Consider the following 21,005-nt stretch of genomic DNA (forward strand, 5'->3'; position numbering starts at 1 on the left):
GACTTATATAGGTGATCACCACCCTCACCCACAGCCAATCTGGACAAACACCGACATCCACTTTTCTTGAGTATGAATTACAGCAACTCTTCCAAAACAACCGTGATAGGGAGACCGGCGTTTTTGATGTGAGAGGGTGAATCCGACGGTTGGATGTGGATTCATGCCAACATCACGCCTAAAACGTCAGTCCCCATGCCTTTTCGCATCTTTCATCACATTTGAATCTCACCCCCTCTTCATTATACAGTTCTGAACTTTTATCCGAGTAGTCGAGTAGATTGACTGGTAAAGATTCAAATTAATCGTGATTCGTGAACTATAATATGGAGATTCAGATGCTAAAACAGTTTTCACCTTCAGTCCATAATTGGCTTTACTAATGGGAACAACAAAAGTAACACAAAGTGATGGAAAAATAAATCTCCGGGGAGTTTATTAAACAGATGGTTCAAGAAAACAGAAATCTCTACATCAATCCAAATAAGTTCTATAAAATCACCACTATCCAGCACCAGGGTGGAACTGCTTGAAAGTTGGGAGGGAGAAAACCCTAGGAATTTGCTACTCACCGTATGCGGATTCCTTCTCATACACTTCACTAGCATATTTCCAGTTAATGACCTTCCATATGTTCTTTAGATAGTCTGGTCTCACATTTTTGTACTGTATAACCATGGATATCAGAGCTCATAAACATGCTAGAATCATTAAAGAGATTAACATATAGATGCCCCAAGTTTTCCAAAACAACGCAAATCACCACAATCTAGAAGAATGTTGCGTGATCAAATTTACGAGCAATATTTCTAAAAATCCGTTTTTTTTTTAAAAGTGACTTACGAAGTCATTACAATGGCATAGATACGTTAAAGATGTGATAAGCATGATAACCGCTGAAATTAAACTTTTGAAACAAACATGCCTAAAAGCCTGTCGAATTAAATGGCCTAAAGCCCACCTAACTACATTATTTATACCTTTTTAATAACTCAAGTTCAATAACCCAAGTGTTGACAATCCCGCGTTTTCTAGGAAGAGTACTTTGAATACAGCGGTGATGCTCTGGCTGGGATAGCCGGGATATGCTCGGGCAGATAGACATTTTCATTTTCCCTTTGAGTAAAATATGAATAATGTTAAACAAGAAATTACCTGCAAGTAATATGCATGCTCCCAAACATCTATGCCAAGCAAAGGAATCAAATTTGGACGTTTAGTCACTAGTGGATCCTGCAACAAGCCACACTCATTATTGTCTAAAAGAAAAAACTCTACTAGATTGAGAAAGAAACATAAAATTGAAGTTGACTTTGATGTATAAAAGAGACTATTGAACCATAAGGATGTACCCCAACTTTAGGTGGTGAGAGTAACAAAGGAAGGAAAAAAGACGATAATGAATTTAACCCAGAAGCAAATACTACACAAGGGTAAATTCGAGCGACGGGAAGCTTGTAGAAATTAAGTTGCCCTCTATGTCGTCAAGTTCTAGAACAGATTCAGATATTCAACAACAAAATTTCAAATATAACTCACAAAATGATTCACATATTCTAACAAGTCAGTTCAGAATATGGTAAGCATAAACAAGAGTTTCCAGATCAGTTTAAGACAATTGTACAACTACCTTGTTGAGATTACCTGATTCGCAGTGGTCTCAACTACAAGCTTCTTCAGTTCTTTGTCCAGACCTAGCCACTGTAGAAATTTGAGGAAAAAGATAATCAAAGTGAGATACACCCAGCCATTAAGAATAAACATTGAATACACTAAACTAACGCTTAATTACGACTTCAAGCAAAATTGAAAACCCACCACCCATCCAGAGCCTTGTAAAGTAGCACATTCTCCATTGATCTTTTGCACCAATGCTTCGAAAGAACCAAAGTGTGTATCATTAGCCGAAGCTAGGGAATCTTGTGGTGGCTCACCACCTCGTTCCTGACATATATTACAACATAATCCAACATCATATAAAGACGAGACCCTCTTTAAACTAAATTAAACCATAAATTAGTATCTCAAAATTAGAGATAGACTTACACTAACAGGAGTTAGATTCTTCCAGAAAATTGAATGGTTCACAAGACCTGTACAAATATTTTACCATAAGTCTTCACCAAATATAGTCAATGACAATTAGATAGTAGTGGATAATAGTGTGTCCTGTCGCCATCAAACTTAAAACCAATCGGTAATGAATGGAAAAACCTAAATATTATATTCTTGGTTACTAAAGTATCCTTTGCCATGTGAGTCTATTTTTACCCCCCTCACTTGTGATGTTCTTTGAGTCCTAACATGTGTCTTTTTCTTGGTAATGTAGAACACGTGTGCCCTCTGGGTCTACCATGCGTGACCTTAGCTCTAGTTTATCATGTGCGACCCTAGCTCTGGTCTATCATGCGTGCCTAGTTCTGATATCTTATTAAGTTTGTGGTCATCCAACTCAAAACAAACTTTCCGGACACTTTTCCCACGTGGGACTATTCTCACTTGTAATAACTAATCAAGAAAAGCTAAGCAATAACTAATCAAAAAATGATTTCATTCCATATGAAAGCACAAAATAGATCAATTGAAGTGAGGGAAATTTGAAAATTAATCGTTTACCTCCGCCATTGAACTTGATCGCACCCTGCAACTTAAAAACAGTAGAAGAATCACCTTTAACGATAGCTTGATCGAGCTGTTCGAGAGCTTTATTATAGTTAGTGATGTAAGCTTGGTGATGTTTGTGTTGATATGAATTTGCATAATTCCTCCACTAATGGCAGACTCTAAAGCACCATAATCATAAGAGAGATCAGGAAGTGTGAAAGTTTGCAATTCTCTAGCATGATTATTAAACCCTAAACGTGCATTTCTCAATTCATTTTGTAACCCTAATCCTAAACCTAGTGGTTTCTTGCTCATACATCGAAGAGCCATAGCTGATTCACTCTCTCTCTCTCTCTAGATTTCTCCAACGAATTGCAAGATCAGAGCTTTTTTTGAGGTCCACGTGTTTACGGGTTAGTTCGGATTTACCACCCAGATATGACCAATTCGTAGTTTTGGCCCTCCAAGTTGATTAACACGGATCTGTTCAAATAAAAGTCCCTTTTTTTCCCAATATAACCCTAATCACTCATCTCTCTCGTTCTCTTTTATCTGAGGTCGTTTCTGTCTTCTCAATCTCTAACTTCTCCGTCGTATGCCTTATTATCTGAAATAACTTAAAATAAAGACTAAGATGAACAGAAACTATAAAAATCAGACCAGAAAGAAAAAAAACAACCACTAACGTTCATCTATTGTTCTAGAACCCGTCTAAATGTTTTCATTATTTGAGCAATGATGTTTCCGAAAGTAATGGTAACTCTAATCCGTATGAAAATCTTATCAATTACTTAGTTAATTTATTGCTTTTTCCATCCACTGTATACTTGGAAAGAGTATTATTCACTAAATTTTCATTGTGATAACGCAAGAATATCATCTTATTCTACAAGAACCTAATATCGAAGTATTCAAGTCTGTATCTAAAATAGAAGTCAAGGAACCTAGAAAAAAAAGATGCAGTTATGGTATACCTAAGAAATTTTAGCAAAAAAGAGTATTTGTAAGAACAACACTCAACTTCAAAATTAATTGAGATGAAACTATGACATCTCACTTACAAGAATTGACTGCTGAAATACCTAATTCACAAAATTGGTACTTGAACCCAAAAATAACTATGACAGAAAACAAACTGCATTCCTTTAAATTGTTCTGATTATTTTTTTTTGTAATGGATGTGTTTCTACTAGACTTAGTACTTGCTGATTGGGGATGTGATTGCTCTTGCCTATATGCTTTGTTGTTGGATGAGTTCCATTGGCTGATTCTGAACCTGAGTTTTGCTAGGGAGATTGGAGAACATTTCAAGCATCGTGCAGATCTTTGTTCGAGTTCCACAACGGGGCTTTAGGGATGTCATCGGTAACAATGGCAGCTCCATTTTCTAAGCTTATCAAAGGATCAGATTCATCTTCTTTTCCCTGAAAAAGTTATGAAATCGAGGATTAGCTCTCACAAATACTCTATGTAACAGAGTGATTGAGAACTGTAACAGATTACGACTAATGCCTTATGGTTGCTGTACCCCAAGCCAATTCCTGAATGGCTCCCGGGTTATACGTGAGGCCGACTACACAAATCTAAGTCTAATGCCTAACAGGTTTCAAAATCGCAAACCAAGAAAAATCATGGTTAGCTGCGACATAAGAAACAACTTTACATAAGCATCATTAGCTACAATATATGTTTGAACCAGCGATGAGCATTATATGTTCGATCCGTACTCCTTGTTAAACTCATAAGCCCCTGGCTCTATCTAACAATTATGAGCTTTGATGCATGCAACCTTCACATGATGATCAACATACTTTGCCTCGGTTAACATCAATAGATACTGATATCAGAAGCATGAGTAGTAGATAGTACCTGAGACAAGTGTGGAGCTGGTTCATTCGATTTTTGCTGGCTCTCACGAGTGCAAAAGTAAGAATAAAGTAACATTCCGACTAATGCAACCAGGATACCAAGTATGTTACGCCAGCTAAATGGGTCGCGGAGTAAGATATAACCAAAAGCCAGTACAAGGCATGTTTTTAAATGTCCGAGGACCTGGTAAGTGACAGGTGAGGTCTTTCCAATAACAAGAAACGTACTGAAGTTAACAGATACGGAGATTAGACAAGATAGAACGATGAAAACCTGCATGATAACAATATAATTAGACTTTACAATTGCGCAACCAGATCTACAAAAAAAGAAAAAAAACAAAAAAAAGAGAACTTCTAAATTAAAATTGTCTTCCGATTCACTTACCAGCACTTGAGGTGTATACTTGAAAGCAAAAACGTTTTCCTTGGTCAGTAGCCCATCTAGAAATGGACCAGTGATGAAAAGGGTCATTGCTTGATAAGGGCAAGACTGATATAGGAGTTGGGTTGAAGATACTTTAAATCTTTTCTGAATGGTATTGGTCATCTGGGAAGAATAAATTAAGGGTTACCAAGAAAGAGAAATTTGACTAGAAAACACAAAATCCTAATAGTAAGCAAAAGTTTATCATGTCTAATATCAATACTATATACAATTGTATCAAACCCGATCTGTTGATATCTAACTGTTCTAGATTCTTTTGCATTGTTTCGATTCAATCTTCCACTCATGATATAAGTTTACCTAGCGGCAAAAATTCAAGTCATCAAGCAGTCACTATTGATCAGATAATTAGGTATCTCAGGGGAGACATGTTTAATCATATGACAGCATGCATTACCGGGGACAAGTAGCTCTCACCAAAACATTATGAACAGATTGTCCAAGCAGTAACAACATAGCCCTATGATCTCTTTGGCATATTTAGACACAATAACTTTGATGATTAATTAAATTATGGAAATAATAGATAAAGCCACTTTAGGATACAATTTGAGCAACACATGTAGTAAGCACTGCGAGCAGAGATAATATGGAACCCAAAGCATTGAGCTGAAGATCAGTCACAGTTGCAATTCCAACACCCAAAAGAAGAATAGAAAGTGAGAATTGAATTCTCCTACTGCAATAATGACCAATCAATTATTAGCACATATAGATTAATTGATATATACATATATATATATATATATATATATATATATATATATATATATATATATTCAAAAGTCAGGGTGTGTCACTGTGTCCATTTCAGCAAATGATGTGAATAGCTGAAATATATATACGTTCATGATTCATGAACAATAGAAATTATTCCTCGGTATAACTTGAGTACGGGATTTGACTTTCAGAACAACAGAATAAATTATTGGTCATGTTATATAGTTTCGTTGAGTGTGCTGCTAGTAGCCATACTTATAACCCTATTACTGTGGCACTAGGAGTTTCTACCCTTTCAACTCTTGTTTTATCTGTTGTTTACACTATTTTCCAAGTAAAAAAGAACAGCTACACAAGCTATATTTGCCCCTTCTATGGTACACTGGGATATGAACCAAGGCGATTTAAACTTGAACATGCATATGGACATAACAATTACTAGTCACTAACAGTTAAGAATACGGTCGAGGCGTTCGCTCCAAGGCTCGCCTCATTGCTATTTTCCACTTTAGGAAATGGTGCTAATACCTCAATATCGGAATTTTTCTTCCCGTTGTTTCTTTTCTGCTATTGGAAGCAATAAACTAATCTGAGTAAGGAATTAAATATGTCAAAATATTACTCAGTTTTTGATCCTTAAATGTGGGTTACATGCATCCTCAGGTTTAAAATAATTTTTTTGTTTTCTTAATGGCAACTTTGTAACTAGATCTGTGTAAGAAAATTAAGAAACATCGTCCAGGGTAGGAAATACCAAGGCTTTTACCTGGCTTCTTTATCCATATATATGTTTGTTTCCAATCAAGTACTTTACGTCAACATGGATTAAAAAAAAACTCGGTTTAAATTGGAGATTGCGAAGGCTATAACACTAAATTTTCAGTTTAAAATGGTGATTGGAAAGGAGAAACAGCACTAACCTGAATTTCTTTGTGAAGAAAACAGTTTCCAAGAGAACAGTGCAAGGGATGATAGCCAGCTTGGTCATCTAAATAGCAAGATCGATTGATAAGAGGTCAAAACATTAGTTACCCAAAGTAGAGTGTGTTGCAGAAAGTGAAATACGTAAAATGGTCAATAAATGACAACCGGAGTTATGGACATGACATAATGTGAAAAGGAATTGTACCTGGTAGAAACCGACTGAGTTAAAACCGAGACTAAGATTCAAAAGTCCAATGGATATCCCATTCAGTACTCCAAATCCCATGACAGCTCTAGCATCAAACGGTTTGTGTTCGAACAGTTTCATCCACAATGCGACATGAAGCGAACAGAATGTGACCAATAGATGCCAGCTTGTCAGAGTAGTAGCTGCACAACATATATTAGAGGTCAAGCGTAGAAAAATCTCAACGCATCAAAGAGCAACAAAGTGATACAGTATTACACTATTATCATCTAATAAGAGATGTACTCCCAGATAATATATCAAAAAGGGATAAGCATAGTCCGTGACCAACAAATAACAAACAAAATGGTGCAGCTTCAAAAACAACAACATACTAAAAGAATTAGACCTTATCGTTAAAGGTGACATCCACATAGTCACCATTATCATTAAACCTTGTCCTACCTATATGGGGTCATCTCCTTCTTCTTTGCTTCATTTTCTCAACCCCAGGATAAACTATACAATTTCTTGTCTGATACTAAATGAGGTATTATGTTAGGTAAAACTGAGTTGTTAACGACAACATTCTGAGACCCTACCACCCTCACAGTGGGAAATGCGTGAATCAAATCAAAATTCTATCAGCTACCCACTAAATAATCCAATATCAGGAGATCCTAATGTTACATCTCATTACTAAACAAAGTATTTTCTGTTTTCATAATAGTCTGAAAGATAGCTTACTAAATAAATTCAAGTATATTAACCATAAGAAAAAATTATAGAGAGAGAGAGAGAGAGAGCTCACCAAAATGGAAACCAAGAGAACTAATTAGGGCCTTGTTACAAATCACGATCGACACAGAGGAGACCACAGAGAGACCCAACGCCCCGATTGTTCCTAGCTGGAATCTCCCGCTCTCACTCATCTTCTTCTTCTTCTTCGTTTTTCTTCTTATCTTAATTTCTCTCTCTATCTCTCCGTTTTAATTTCACAAACACTTCGATCTGGATCCACCATTAAAACAACATAAAATCAAATAACAAAAACTCGAAGATCGAAATGAGAGGAAATAACAAGTGAAACTCATACCTCATTCCTATGACGAGAAACAATAAGCCCCAAAATCAAAATCCTGCTCCATCAAAAATCAATCAACTAAAGTTAAAAAAAAGAACAAGTTCGAACAAAAACAAATTTACAACAGTTAATCGTTGTTAAACCCTAGATCTGCTCAAACCAAGTAAAGACAAAGTTTCAGTTTGTATATTCTGAGTTGAATTTGATAGATAAGATCGACAAATGAGAGAAATAGTTAGAGAGAGAACGAAGGAGAGTAATGGAACCTTGGAAGCTCTGGTTTCCCTCCTGCCGTTCTTCGTTTAATTTACGTTGAAGAAATTACACAGGAGAAAAGATAGAGAGAGAGAGAAGACGCCTTATTTAAGGAGGAGAAGGTAACGACCTCTGTGATTTCAGTTCGTCAAATTTGTTTTAACGCCGGGATTAGATGGTCTTGAATGAAATTCTATGGTAAGATAAGGGTCTACTTATAATTTATAAAAATTACTAGAGGAAATTCCTTCACTGTGATATTTGTTTTCCTAACAAATGAGCCAATATTAATACTTTTCTAATTTTAACCACTAAGAAAGGCCGCGCCTTTGGGGAATAAAGAAAATTCTCCGGGGAATAAATTTTCGATTGAATCCAGATTTTTTTGAAAATTCTTCGGGGAATAAATTTTTATGAAGAATACAGAATACATTTTTTTGAAAGTTTTCCTCCATCTCATCTGTTCTCTCTGCCACTTCATCTTCTCGACACCTCATCATCTTCTCCGGCGAGTTGTCGGCCGGCCAATTTTCAGGACGACGACCTTCACCATAATTTTTTTTTTTAATTTTCTCTCTCCTCTCTCTCTCTCTTTAATTTTTTTTTTCTTACCTCTCTCTGTCTAGAACTGTTCTAGAGAGGTCTGTTCGTGTTCATTATTATTAGTAGATCTAATTTTAGGTTTTGATACTGACTTTCTTTCTTGTTTATTATTATTAGTATCAGATCTCATCGTCGTGTTTTCCTTTCTTCTCGCCGTAGTTATTACCGGCGCAATTTTATCTTCAGAAATGGCGGGAAGTGAAGGTCGTCAATGAGATTGTGTTGAATTTGATATTTTGATCTCGAAACTTTCTCCACCGTTTTCTTCTTCTTATAATAAATTGATGGATCGTCACTCACAGCAAAAGATACTGATTCAATTTCTTCGACGGTCATAGAAGAAGATTGAACTTCATTTTTTGTAGGTATAATATAACAAGAAGATGCTAATTCTAATGGAAACTTCATAAGTAAAACTATTTTAGGGCTGATAATTTGATCTTCTTAATCTGAAGAGAAGAATTTGATGGATTTGAAAGTGGGTGTGCACCGTGTGGTTGATGAGTTTCTCTCTCTAAAATCAATCGCTTCAGTTGTACGATTTGATATACTAATTGAGAAATTTGAGAATTTCAGTACTAGTAGTAATAGTTTTGAGAGTGGAGGGCCCTTTTATATAAGTTGTTCGTCTTTATCTTCAACTCTCTGTTTAAAAGATAATCCTAGTGGGTTTTTTGAGGAATAACTAAATTTTACTACTACTTCTTCTTCTTCTTCTTCTTCTTCTTCTTCTTCTTCTTCTTCTTCGTGTTCATTATTAACAGATCTGTTCGTGTTCATCACGAACAAAGTCTGTTCGTGATGGAACACGAACAAACCTCTCTCTCTCTAGATCTGTTCGTGATGGAACACGAACAAACCTCTCTCTCTCTAGATCTGTTCTAGAGAGACCAGGGCCGTGTGGTGGGGGGTGCGGGCCGTGCGCCCGCACAGGGCCCCCCACCACAAGGGGCCTACTGTTCTTAAAAGGTTGGAGGGTCTTAGTTTCTGTTTAATTCATACTATTGATAAGCTCGTGATTCTTAGACAGAAAAGTTGGAATAGCTCAGTGGTTGAGTTGGAGGAACTTCACATGGTTGGCCTTGGGTTCGAACCCCATAGAGGGCATTTTTTCTCTTTTTTTCTTAGATTAAGAGCCTACTTTCTATAGTGTTACATGTAACATATCTACTTCACTTAATCTTATTGGTTTAATTTACCTACAATCTTGATATTTATGTAATTTAGTGTAGTATTTGCATAGTATAAAATGTACTAAGGCCTCCTAGAATCGCGTCTCTTCACTCTCTGCAAATCTCATCTCTTTCACGAAAATTTCTATTTTGCAATATTTTTTATATCTCGCCCATAGACAAATCCTCATTCATTGAGTTTGGATTTATTAATAATTTAATAAAATAATTTATTGATAAATTATTCTAAATTTATGTTATTGCATCGACTGTAATGGTTTTTTACCTCACATCTATCTAAACGGTCTCAATTAAGTTTGGCACTGGGCCCCTAAATTGTCAGGCACGGCCCTGAGAGAGACAGAGGTAAGAAAAAAAAATTTAGAGAGAGAGAGAGAAAATTTAATTTAATTTTTTTTTTATGTTTGAAGGTCGCCGGCCGGAAAATTGGTTGGCCGACGACTTTCGCCGGAGAAGATGATGAGGTGTCGAGAAGATGAAGTGACAGAGAGAGGTGATGAGATGGAGGAACTTTTTTTATAGCATCTTCTAAAATTAGAAGCCCCTTAGCAATAAAAAGAAACATAAAAAGTCAATCTTATTTGACTAGTTTTAAGAAAAGTCTTTATTCTTCGGAGAATTTTCTTTATTCCCCAAAGCCGCGGCCCTAAGAAAAACTAAAATCAGTATAGTCAGTGAAGATAGTTGAACCAACATGGCTACAGATGGAAAAAACTTTACAAATTAAATTGTATCGTTATAGGCTTATAGCACGTCGTGTGACTTCGGTAACAATTACAGATATTCCATACTTGATTATCAAATAAATCACGTTGATTTAGTATTTTCTTTTTATTTATTTTATTTACTTTTTTCCTACTTTTATTTGTTGTTTGTAGAGATCAAATCTTTTATTTATTATATATATTTATTTTTTCCTACTTTTATTTGTTGTTCACTTGTTTGTAGAGATCAAATCTGAAATAAAATTATTAAAGAGTTGGAGTATGTCAGCTCTAACGGATTTGCGTAACACCGTGCATAAATTTTGCGTCTGAAGATGAAACAAACCTTTTCCAAAATGATTTAAAGTAAAATAACGATATAACGGTCATTTAAAAAGATACCATCTTCTTATTATTGTTATGTTACAAATGATCATGTTTTAAATGATGATTTAAATATCAAGTAGAACTAGAGCAAGGCATTAACACTTTCGGAAAAGATAATTTGTTTTCCCTGTTTATATAACTAGTTATAAATTAACATCATGTAGTTTCTAAATATAAAATAAAATATGATGAAATTTACATTTTAGAGACAATTTTCCAAGATCTTTCACCAACATTATACATTAATATAAAATAAAATCTGATGAAATTAACATCATGTTAGTTCAACAAATATTTTTTTTACATTACTATGTTCTATGACAAAATATAAACATCTAAATCATCATCTTTTTTGTTTACAGAACATAACAATTGATAAATAATACATAGAGTTAATTCCTATTTGGCCTCCTACTTTGTGACCAGTTTCCATCTTGGCCCCCTATTTCTTGTAAATTCAAATTTAGCTCCATTTTTAAAGATAAATTTCTTAACTACCCTTCATATAAATTTATATGTTTAAAATAAAAATATTAAGAAACAATCCTCCACCTCACCTCCCTCTCTCTCTCTCTCCACCTCACCCTTCTCTCTCTACCTCACCCTTCTCTCTCTACCTCACCCTTCTCTCTCTACCTCACCCTTCTCTCTCTACCTCACCCTTCTCTCTCTACCTCACCCTTCTCTCTCTGTCTTCTCCGACAAGGTCGCCGGTCGGAAAATTTACCGGTCGGCGACCTTGAAGATTAAAAAAAAAAAAAAATCTCTCTCTAAAAACTCCGGCGAAGGGGGTTCCCTTCGGCGGAGATCTGTTGAACCAGACCTTCGTAGGTCTGGTCGGAACAGACCGTCGCAGGTCTGTTCGAACCAAACCTTCGAAGGTCTGGAAGGAACAGACCTTCCGATCTGTTAAATCAGACCTTTGAAGGTGTGGTTCAACAGATCTCCGGGGAAGGGAAACCCCTTCACCTGAGTTTTTGGAGAGAGAGAGAAAGTGAATCATTTTTTTTTAATCTTCAAGGTCGCCAGCCGAAATTTTTCCGACCGGCGACCTTGTCGGAGAAGACAGATAGACATGGGTGAGGTGGAGAGAGAGAGGTGAGGTGGAGGAATGCTTCTTAATATTTTTATTTTAAACATATAAATTTATAGGAAGGGTAGTTAAGAAATTTATCTTAAAAAAGGCTAAATTTGAATTTACAAGAAATAAGGGGGCCAAGAAGGAAGCTGGTCACAAAGTAGGGGGCCAAATAAGAATTAACTCTAATATATATGATAAATCAAAGTAACTTTTAACAAACCAAATACTATACTATATTTGATATAAGAAAATCAAATTTGATGCAACTTTGTAAAATGTTTGCAAACTTTGTCGATGATATCATAATAATAACGCATTTGTTAACATAATATCTATACATTTGATAAATCAAAGTAAAATTTAACAAACCAAATATATATTGGGGTTATTTCCCGATTGGCTCCTAAAAGTATGACTGGTTTCCCGCGTGCCCCCTTAAAATATGACAAATGTCGAGATGACGCCTTTTTGATTTTTCCATCCAATTGACTATTATGTCAGAGTTAGGTCAGATTTGACTTTTTTCTTTTTCTTATTTCGTCACCGCCATTTCTCCCAACACTTATTCTCTCTCGTGTTCTTCATCTACATCACCACCACAATAAACATCACCACAACAATCAACATCACCACCACCATCATCACCACCGCAATCACCATCACCACCACATCTAACACCACCACCACCATCTCAAGGGAGGTTTGGGGCTTCTTTTAACAATGGATGGCTTGTATTTGTAATATCAATGTGGATTCAATCTGTTGCTGGAATTGCGTATCTATTTAGGATTATTTCACCTAGACTAAAAGCTCCTTAAAACAGATGCAACTTGAATGGAACTTTGTTGTTCCCCAACCATTAATGTTAGTAAAGCTTCAAATCTATAATTTCCTATAGAGATAGAGATGATGTTGATGATGATGGTAGTACTGTTGGTTGTGATGGTGGTGGTGGAAAGAAGAAGGGGGGTGAAGAACACGAGAAAGAAATTTTTGGGAGAAATGACGATGAAGAAATAAGATAAAGGAAAAGAAAAAGAAAAGGTCAAATCAGACCTAACTCTGATATAACAGTCAATTGGATGTAAAAAATCAAAAGGAGGTTATCTCGACATTTCTCATACTTTAGGGGGCCACACGAGAAACTGGTCTTACTTTTGGGAGTAAATCAGAAAATAACCCATATATATTTGAGAAAAGAAGAGAAAAGAGAGAAAAAGAAGATGAAAAGGGAAGATAAAGAAGAAGAAGGTGGAAGAAGAAATCATAGTTTTTTTTGTTGAAGGTCGCCGGAAAATTCGTCCGGCCGACCACCTTTGTCGGAGAAGATGATGTGGTGGCGAGATGGAGGTGATGAAATGGAAGAGAGAGAGAGATACGAGGTGGTGCTTTTAAAATATTTAAGATATATTTTCATTTTGGCCTCTAAATTAATTCTAACAAAGTTGAAATTATTTGTGAATGAGCCCATATCTGAAAGAGGGCTAATTTTGACTTTACAAGATTACTTTATTTAAAGGGTCATTTTGGTAACAAAAATGTTAACCTTTAAAGTTAACTGACGGTGTTAAAAATAGGGGCCAAATTTGAATTTACGAAAAACAAATGGCCATACAGGAAGCTAGTCACAAAGTAGGGGGCGGAAAAGAAAATAACTCATAATAAAACACGTATAATGTTTACCAAAATTTGTAAATGTTTATAGTAAATAATATGTTTGTTAATAATTCAAAATTTGTTTGGTTCGTAGTATGCATTATAAAGTTTTTACATATCAAAAAAGTAACATTGTTAATACAAAATGTGTTATGTATGAAACACAAAATAAAATGTAAACAAATATGAATTCATCCTGATAACTAAAGGGTTATTTATGACACAAAATGAAAATGGGGAAAAATAATATATTTTTTAATATAAAAAACACGATGTGTATATAACATGATTATCAGAAAAGTTGAGTAACTATGACATCCAAAAATATCTTAACATTGCTAAATGCGTTTTGATGTATAAAATATATGTAATGTATCATAAATATGTTGATATTGCGAATCAGATAGTAAACTTGAAAATCAATCGAAAAATATCTTAATAAAATAATATGTGTTTTTATCTATACAAAACACATTATGTTTTATAAATCTGTTGTACTTCAGAATCTATTAGAAACTAATAGTAGGAAAACTTCAAAAAATAAAAACAGATATTTTGAAGATGATGAAGATGACGAAGAAAATGGAGATTAATGACAAATTTTGATTATCAAATTTTAGAAGATGATGAAAACGGTTTGGAAGATGATGAAAACGTTTTAGAGTATTAGCGCTACGTTTTAGAGAGAGAAAGTACGAAGAAAATCACCTTACCCGATGAAGGAATAAAGATATTAGATGAAGATTATGAAGAAAGTATGATGAAAATGATTCTCAGACGACGTCTCTAATCATCTAGGGTTTGTTTTATAGATAGTTTCCCCTTTTAGAGATAAAAATATGGAAAAAATAGTTTATTATGAAGATGAGGAAGAAAAACGATGAATTTGGTGGCACGGTCGTTCAAGGAAGAAACAGGATGGTGAGTTTTTAGTTTTTGATGAAGATGAAGAAGAACAAGATGAAGATGGTTTCTGTTAGGGGTTTGGAATAGGTTTTCTAATTTTAGAGAGAGAAGTAAGAGGGTTTCGGTTGTGGGGAGAGAAGATTGGAGAGAGAAAATCAAATAAAAAAATGAATTTTTTTTAAAGATTGGTTTCAGAAGTGGATTTTATCTTATATATAAGGGTATAGAGGGTATTATGGTAAAATATAAACCCTACAGATTAGTGTTTTCTATGAAGATGGGTCCATTTGGACCAAAACTCTTTTATAAATATTATTTTGGCTTAAAATCATATACTAATATTAGAGTGGACTAAATGTGGATTTAGGTGTTGAAATTGGACTATAAGTGCAAAAATTAATTGTCTAATCATATGAAATAATATATTTATTTGTACTAATATTTCAAAAATATATTTTTCAATGTTTGTAGACATCCGTAGATATCTGTGGACAAAGATGGACATTTGGTAAATATTTATTATTGAATAATATTATTATTGTCTTATAATATGAAAGAACAAATTTATTAATATTTCACAATTATATACTTTTTTACTTTTGTAGATAACTGTGTAAATAGATAGATAATTGGTGGATATTTATTATTTAATATAGTATAATAACATAGTATAATAATAATAATAATACATCTATTATACAAAACAGATCCTTATGACTAGGACAAAATGAATGCCCATTCTGCTGACAAGGATTAATGACTAGGACGGATTAATGACTAGGACAACTACAATCTGTCCGTCCAAATGCGTTTCCATTTAAATGCCCACCGCCGATTTGGTTTAGTCTGTACAATCTCACCATCACAATCTTCCATATCTTCACCAAAATGACGGTCCAAATCTCAAAAAGTGGCACTTCATCTCTAATCGAGCATCTCTTCCTCTTCTTCTTCTTCTTCAACTGAACGTCTGTTTGCCCAATTAATCTTTCTTCTACTTTGCCTTCCATTGCTTACATAGGGTTCTCTAATAGTTTTTGCTTTTTTGGTTTCTCCTTCTTAGAATTAGAGATAGGGTTTATTAGTTGAAGTGGAAGATGGTTGAAAGAGGGAATTAATAGATTTTATTGTCTAATTTTTCCTTCAAATATATCTCTGATCGATAGATCGGGTAAGTTTCTCCCTCCTTCCGTACTGATGTTTATAATTTTGCAATTGGATTTCACAGATGCTTCTGTGTCCTAAACCATACCTCTGACTAAAATTTGAAATTTCTTCAATCGAAGAGCATTCGGCATTTCCGTTTTGGCATCATAGGAACCGAGGTATATATGATCAAGGTTGGAGTATGCATGCTTCATATTTTGATTTTTCTGTATATTCCTTTGAAGTTCATTCTTTTGGATCATTATATAGTTTTTGTTTGTTCAGAATTTTGCATTCAATAATCAATATATTGATCATCCAGTTGATACTTATGATCCTATATTTGATTTTTCTGGTTTAGAAATTTCCTAAAATTTGAACATGGGTTTGTGAATCAATTATAATGTGTATTTTTTCTATTGATCTTGGCCTTACCATTTTTGTAATTCATGTGAAGGCATTGAAATCTCATTTGTGCAAAATTAGACCTTTGCCCTCTACCCTTTAGCTATTCAGAAGATCAAACTGAAGAAGGATACGAGGCATGGTCTATCATGAGGAATGACTACATTGTCTGCTGGGCTATATCAGTGTTATACTTGTTGGAGATGAAGCTTGGAAATTAATCTTATAAAGAGGTATAGTTGAAGTTCTACAACATTTTTAACTTACGTTTATAGAAAATTACATCTTTTTCGGTTTATTTCATACAAATTTGTGGTGTTGCACCTTGAAACGATGTTGATTTTGATAATTTTGTAATTCAGAAGTTCAATTGTAATCGAATTAAACAAGGCCAAAGGTATGGTTTGGATGCTATCGTTTCCCACAACGAGGTAAAATTGTTTGCTGGCCTATGTCAAATTCATCATCATCGGAGAGAAACTTGGGATCCAAACTTACAACATGGTATATTTGTAGTTTTGTAACACTTTAGCTTATGTTTATAAAAAATAAATCCTTTCAATTCACATCGTTGACATTTGTGGGTTTTTTTCACCTTGGAACAATCTTCATTATGAAACTAGAGCCTACTATTCATTTTGAAGTGGATATGTAAACACCATTATCTTGATTTTGAACGTTAAAGATACTTGACTAATGAATTTTCTTAATGGGGCAGTTGGATGTAATAGGTGTCGATGAAGAAACACTCTTCGACCTTCATGATTTTTGTTGTAGAGCGTAGCTAATCTCAACGGAAAAACTATAACTGTGGCTGGTTTAGACGGTGATTACTTGAGGTACCTCACTCTTCATTTTATTCTTATCTTTTTTCTCTTGCATTTCAATAATATGACCATTTCAGACAAGTAGTAGTTCAATATAATCGTTGTAATTGACAGAAGTACATTTGGTTCATTACTCAATGTTTACCAGTAGCTAGCAGTGTAAGTAAGTTAACGAATGTGGTAAACTAGCTTTCTTAGCCTCAAGGGAGACAACATAAACTGAATTGATAGAAAGGTTTGATTTTTATAAACCAGTTCCAGAACTTGAAATTTGGAGGTTATGTTGGAAAATTGAATCTTCTACTGCAGAATCTCTTTTATCAAGTATCCTATCACTGAACGTTTCTAGGCAGGCTGATTTGTTATGCGAAGAACTAATTGGAATAATTTCTGCTGATAGTTCAAGCAATCTGGTTTTAAATTCTGGTGAAATTACAGAATTTCTTCATAGTAATTGCTATCTCTAGAACGGACGGAAACCCTATTGGTTGAATATTACTTTCTCTGTGCTCACTATTTGGATTTGGAATTGAATTTCTTTCACGTACACTTTCTATAGGAAATAAAAATATTGCAGAGCTCTTCAATGAATTTTACTATATTGCCATAAGATTAATTATTTGAATTAGTAGCACCAAACCCAACTGACAAAATTCCTTCAATGAATTTTACTATAACTGTTGAACACTTTGTTGAGTTGCACTTACATCCTCCTTTAATTCTAGAGTTGGATCATTTTATAGCAAATAATACATTCACATCTAATGTATCCACAAATATATCATGAAGAAACTACAATTCAAGCTTATTTGTGAAGGACGAAGACATTCAGCATTTGAGAAGAAGTCAACAAAAGCATATGAAGTCAACTGCATTTTGAAAGTTTTTTTTTAATCTAAGTTAGTAGTTTCTCAAACCAAGCTAGGAACAACCAACCAATAATAGCCTCTTTTTACCAGTATACTCAAAATAATCGGCGCATCAATCCTAATGAAAGCGACTTTCTTCGTTACTTATATAATGGTTAATGGATGGGTTGTAATTGTTGGGGAAAGTTGGAGGTTGAAACGTTGATTCTTTACCATTTGAAGAATTTCTTCTTGGTAAAGACAGAAAAGGATAGAGAATAGCCAGTGGATCCATGAGGTATTTGTTCTAATGTAGGAAAACATCAAATTCAACTTTACTTCTTACTTGGAATGCTTTATGCTGTTGTGACTCCTTTCTTACTTTCGTCGATAATAGTATTCTTTGCCCTTGCCTTTGTTGTTTCTCGTCATCAGGCAACCATTTCATAATTGTAGAAATGATCATTTCAATCGTTCATTTCTCATCTCACAGTAATAATACGTTTAATGATTCTCGATTTTTTAGATTATAAATATTTACAATCAATGATGCGGAAAAGCAGTAGGATTTTAAATGGACGTTCGTGGGGCGTATAATAGCTGCATTGATACACAACTTCTTCTTATGGGATTACTTAGTATGAAAAGAGCGGCTCAGTCAACGCCGTTCCTCATTGTTCTTTCAGTCTTGACCATTTGGTTCATAGATTCCACAAAAATTGGGTCGAACCTGCCTTCAGAAGACATCCCTTTGAGGTATGAATATTATATACTATATTAGTTAATGTAGTTCCATGAGTGACTGAAAATATTATTGGAACTTCAAACTTACCCCAATATTATCAACTCAAGAGCCAATTTTGTGCGTCCGTTATTAATTTTCTGGGGCATAATGTCAAGATCAACAAACTCATCTATTGTTCTGCATTACTTCCTTCGCCATTTTCAAACGACCACATATATTGAGTGGACCATTACATGTTATTTTTAAACAATTGTAAAGTTTCAACATGGTTTCCAACTTCACTTTGTTGGTCTTTTTGGCTTACTTCTGAATATAACCAAAATTCGATAAGTAAAACCAATGTACAATTGCATTTGTCCTACATGTTAGATGTTGCTTGGTATAATCTTTTATAGCTGTTATATGAGATGAATGCGTTCCTACAAATTCTTAAAAAAAATTACCAATCATTACTATGTATTTTCCTAATCAAGTTTGTCATTTCACTAAGTTGTAAGTAGCTTGACTTTCATATGTTCTCAGGTGTTTTGAAATATGCCTACTATGGTTGAGAATTGTTTTCATGATGCCGACTTTTAATTCTTTCATTTCATAATATTAGGTCTACACATGTTCTTCATGGACAACTTTATAACAATCAATCTCAAAAGCAACACTTGCTATGCTCCATCAGCACACTGATAACTTTAACTTCACACTTGCACATTTTGTACTGAAAATGGATTGAAAAACTTGTTTAAATTTTGTAACATAAGTTAATTTATTGTTGTGAACTTGAATCTTTGCACAGTTTGATTTTTTCCCACCTGTGTTTCTTTTTGTCCTGTTTTATTCAACCAAGTTCTTTTGTTTTGGTCATTAAAAAGAAAAACACTTTCTTTCCGTCCAATTTGTATTCTTTGATTTAATTTTCGAATGGTCCATAATCTGACTTAGTGCTTACTGAATATGTAATTCACTAAAAGCAAACTCTTCATTTCAAAATTATGTTTATATTGATGGACTCTGTTATAAGATATCGGGTATGTTTTAAAATATTTGTAGGAAATTAGCTTGTTTTGTTAACTCTTTCTTTATGTAGGAGGGTGTGCCTCTTGGTTTTAAAATTGTACTGGAAACAAAGTTGACGGAGTGAGTAATAAAGTTGCTTCAGCATTCAGGAATGCTTCAACCAGAGTGTTAGCAAACGGAAACTGGAGGATCATATATCGAGCAAGTAAGTCACACTCAAGCAAAAAATTATAGTTTGAAGCGGGTATTTACTAATTTCCAGGCCTTCTGAGGATCGACTACATCTCCTAATTTTTGAAAGCATACTGATTTGTCACTTCTCTTAGGTAAAAAAAAAATGTTTAACTTCCAATTTTGGATGTCAATCAGTTCAACCTATGCTTAAAAGAAGGCAACTTCAGTAAGTGTTTTACTTATTGAATAGTTAGAAGCATTTTCCTTACATTCATTCTGTTTACTATACTCATGCGCCACAAGATGAGACCACTCCTTCAATCAAGTGATTATGTTTCTTGCGTCCCCCCTCCCCACCCCACAAATTTAATTTGTTTGTTTCTCTCTACATGGTTACTTCATTTTTGGCGATGAAGTAAATTTTAATTTTGTTGGGTTCAACTAAGTATATATTCTTGTGTGGGAAACTAATGAGAGTGAGGAAATACATACTGAGGATTCGTAGACCCTGCACTTCAAAATGTTTTATCTTCACTACTCAATATTGAGAAATTGTTAAGTTTCTTATTTGTTATTTATGTTGTCCTTTTCTCATGAAACGAGTATTTTGGTTTTAGGCTGCCCTTGATATACCTTGAATTTTTGTTCAAATTATTTTTGGATAGTAATTAAACAATCACTATACATGAAATTGACAAAAACTAAGAGGGAATTAATGATTTCCATCTTTATAAAAGGTGTGATAATTAATAGGTTCCATCTCGAAAAACAATGTGAATATTAGGCACTTCATTTTAACATTTAAAAAAGAAAGAGAACTTCATTACTATATATACATATATATACTAAGAATGGTCCATGTAAGTTAAATTATCGTGAGCAATTCAATTTAGATCTCTTTGATCCAGTTCAATGAGGCTCTAGGATAAGGGATTGATGGTTACTTTAGTTCATTTGATCTTTATCATGACACAATGTGACCCAATGGTTTGACTTGTTGATTTGGAAGTTTTCTTTTATTTATAATGGAGTTATTTCTATTAAACCAAAATCTTGAATTCATGCTATATTATTGAGTCAAATTTTAAACAAGTAATGCATGCTATAATTTTCTAAGACAGGAAGGATTGTTTCTACTAGAACGGAGTGTTGGGGGCCGTTGGTAGAATATCCCAAATGAACTGCAATTCAGTTGTTGGGTATACAAAAGTCACACGAGAGAATCACGC

At 34.2% G+C, this 21,005-nt stretch overlaps 1 protein-coding gene, 1 long non-coding RNA gene and 1 pseudogene across 8 annotated transcripts; 1 reads left to right on the forward strand and 2 right to left on the reverse strand.

The window, feature by feature from the left end:
• Nucleotides 1-365: 365 nt before the first annotated feature.
• LOC147568617 (superoxide dismutase [Mn], mitochondrial-like) lies at nucleotides 366-2,940 on the reverse strand (annotated as a pseudogene). Its single transcript, XR_015238400.1, has 6 exons — nucleotides 2,617-2,940; nucleotides 2,047-2,093; nucleotides 1,819-1,944; nucleotides 1,645-1,701; nucleotides 1,156-1,233; nucleotides 366-666 (listed from the first exon to the last, which is right to left on the reverse strand). The product of XR_015238400.1 is annotated as a superoxide dismutase [Mn], mitochondrial-like (transcript).
• Nucleotides 2,941-3,570: 630 nt separating this feature from the next.
• Nucleotides 3,571-8,349, reverse strand: LOC147568618 (UDP-xylose transporter 3-like). Its single transcript, XM_086655029.1, has 9 exons — nucleotides 8,102-8,349; nucleotides 7,848-7,890; nucleotides 7,563-7,762; nucleotides 6,770-6,954; nucleotides 6,561-6,628; nucleotides 5,467-5,599; nucleotides 4,861-5,022; nucleotides 4,474-4,746; nucleotides 3,571-4,028 (listed from the first exon to the last, which is right to left on the reverse strand). Exons 3-9 carry the CDS (start codon nucleotides 7,681-7,683, stop codon nucleotides 3,912-3,914), a joined length of 1,059 nt encoding a protein of 352 aa, XP_086511155.1. The 5' UTR covers nucleotides 7,684-7,762; nucleotides 7,848-7,890; nucleotides 8,102-8,349; the 3' UTR covers nucleotides 3,571-3,911.
• Nucleotides 8,350-15,360: 7,011 nt separating this feature from the next.
• Nucleotides 15,361-20,117, forward strand: LOC147568619 (uncharacterized). Of its 6 annotated transcripts, none has more exons than XR_015231075.1 (7): nucleotides 15,361-15,791; nucleotides 15,907-15,960; nucleotides 16,224-16,404; nucleotides 16,534-16,675; nucleotides 16,890-17,010; nucleotides 18,373-18,602; nucleotides 19,673-20,117. It is a non-coding gene; the product is annotated as an uncharacterized LOC147568619 (long non-coding RNA). The 6 variants fall into 6 exon arrangements; XR_015231073.1 differs by having other exon boundaries at nucleotides 15,907-15,945; XR_015231074.1 differs by adding an exon at nucleotides 17,958-18,144 and having other exon boundaries at nucleotides 15,596-15,945.
• Nucleotides 20,118-21,005: the final 888 nt, after the last annotated feature.

The sequence above is a fragment of the Eschscholzia californica genome, unplaced genomic scaffold (genome assembly GCF_041429995.1).
Source record: "Eschscholzia californica isolate CP2 unplaced genomic scaffold, dmEscCali1.0.p SCAF_1, whole genome shotgun sequence".
In the NCBI taxonomy this organism is placed as follows: domain Eukaryota; kingdom Viridiplantae; phylum Streptophyta; class Magnoliopsida; order Ranunculales; family Papaveraceae; genus Eschscholzia; species Eschscholzia californica.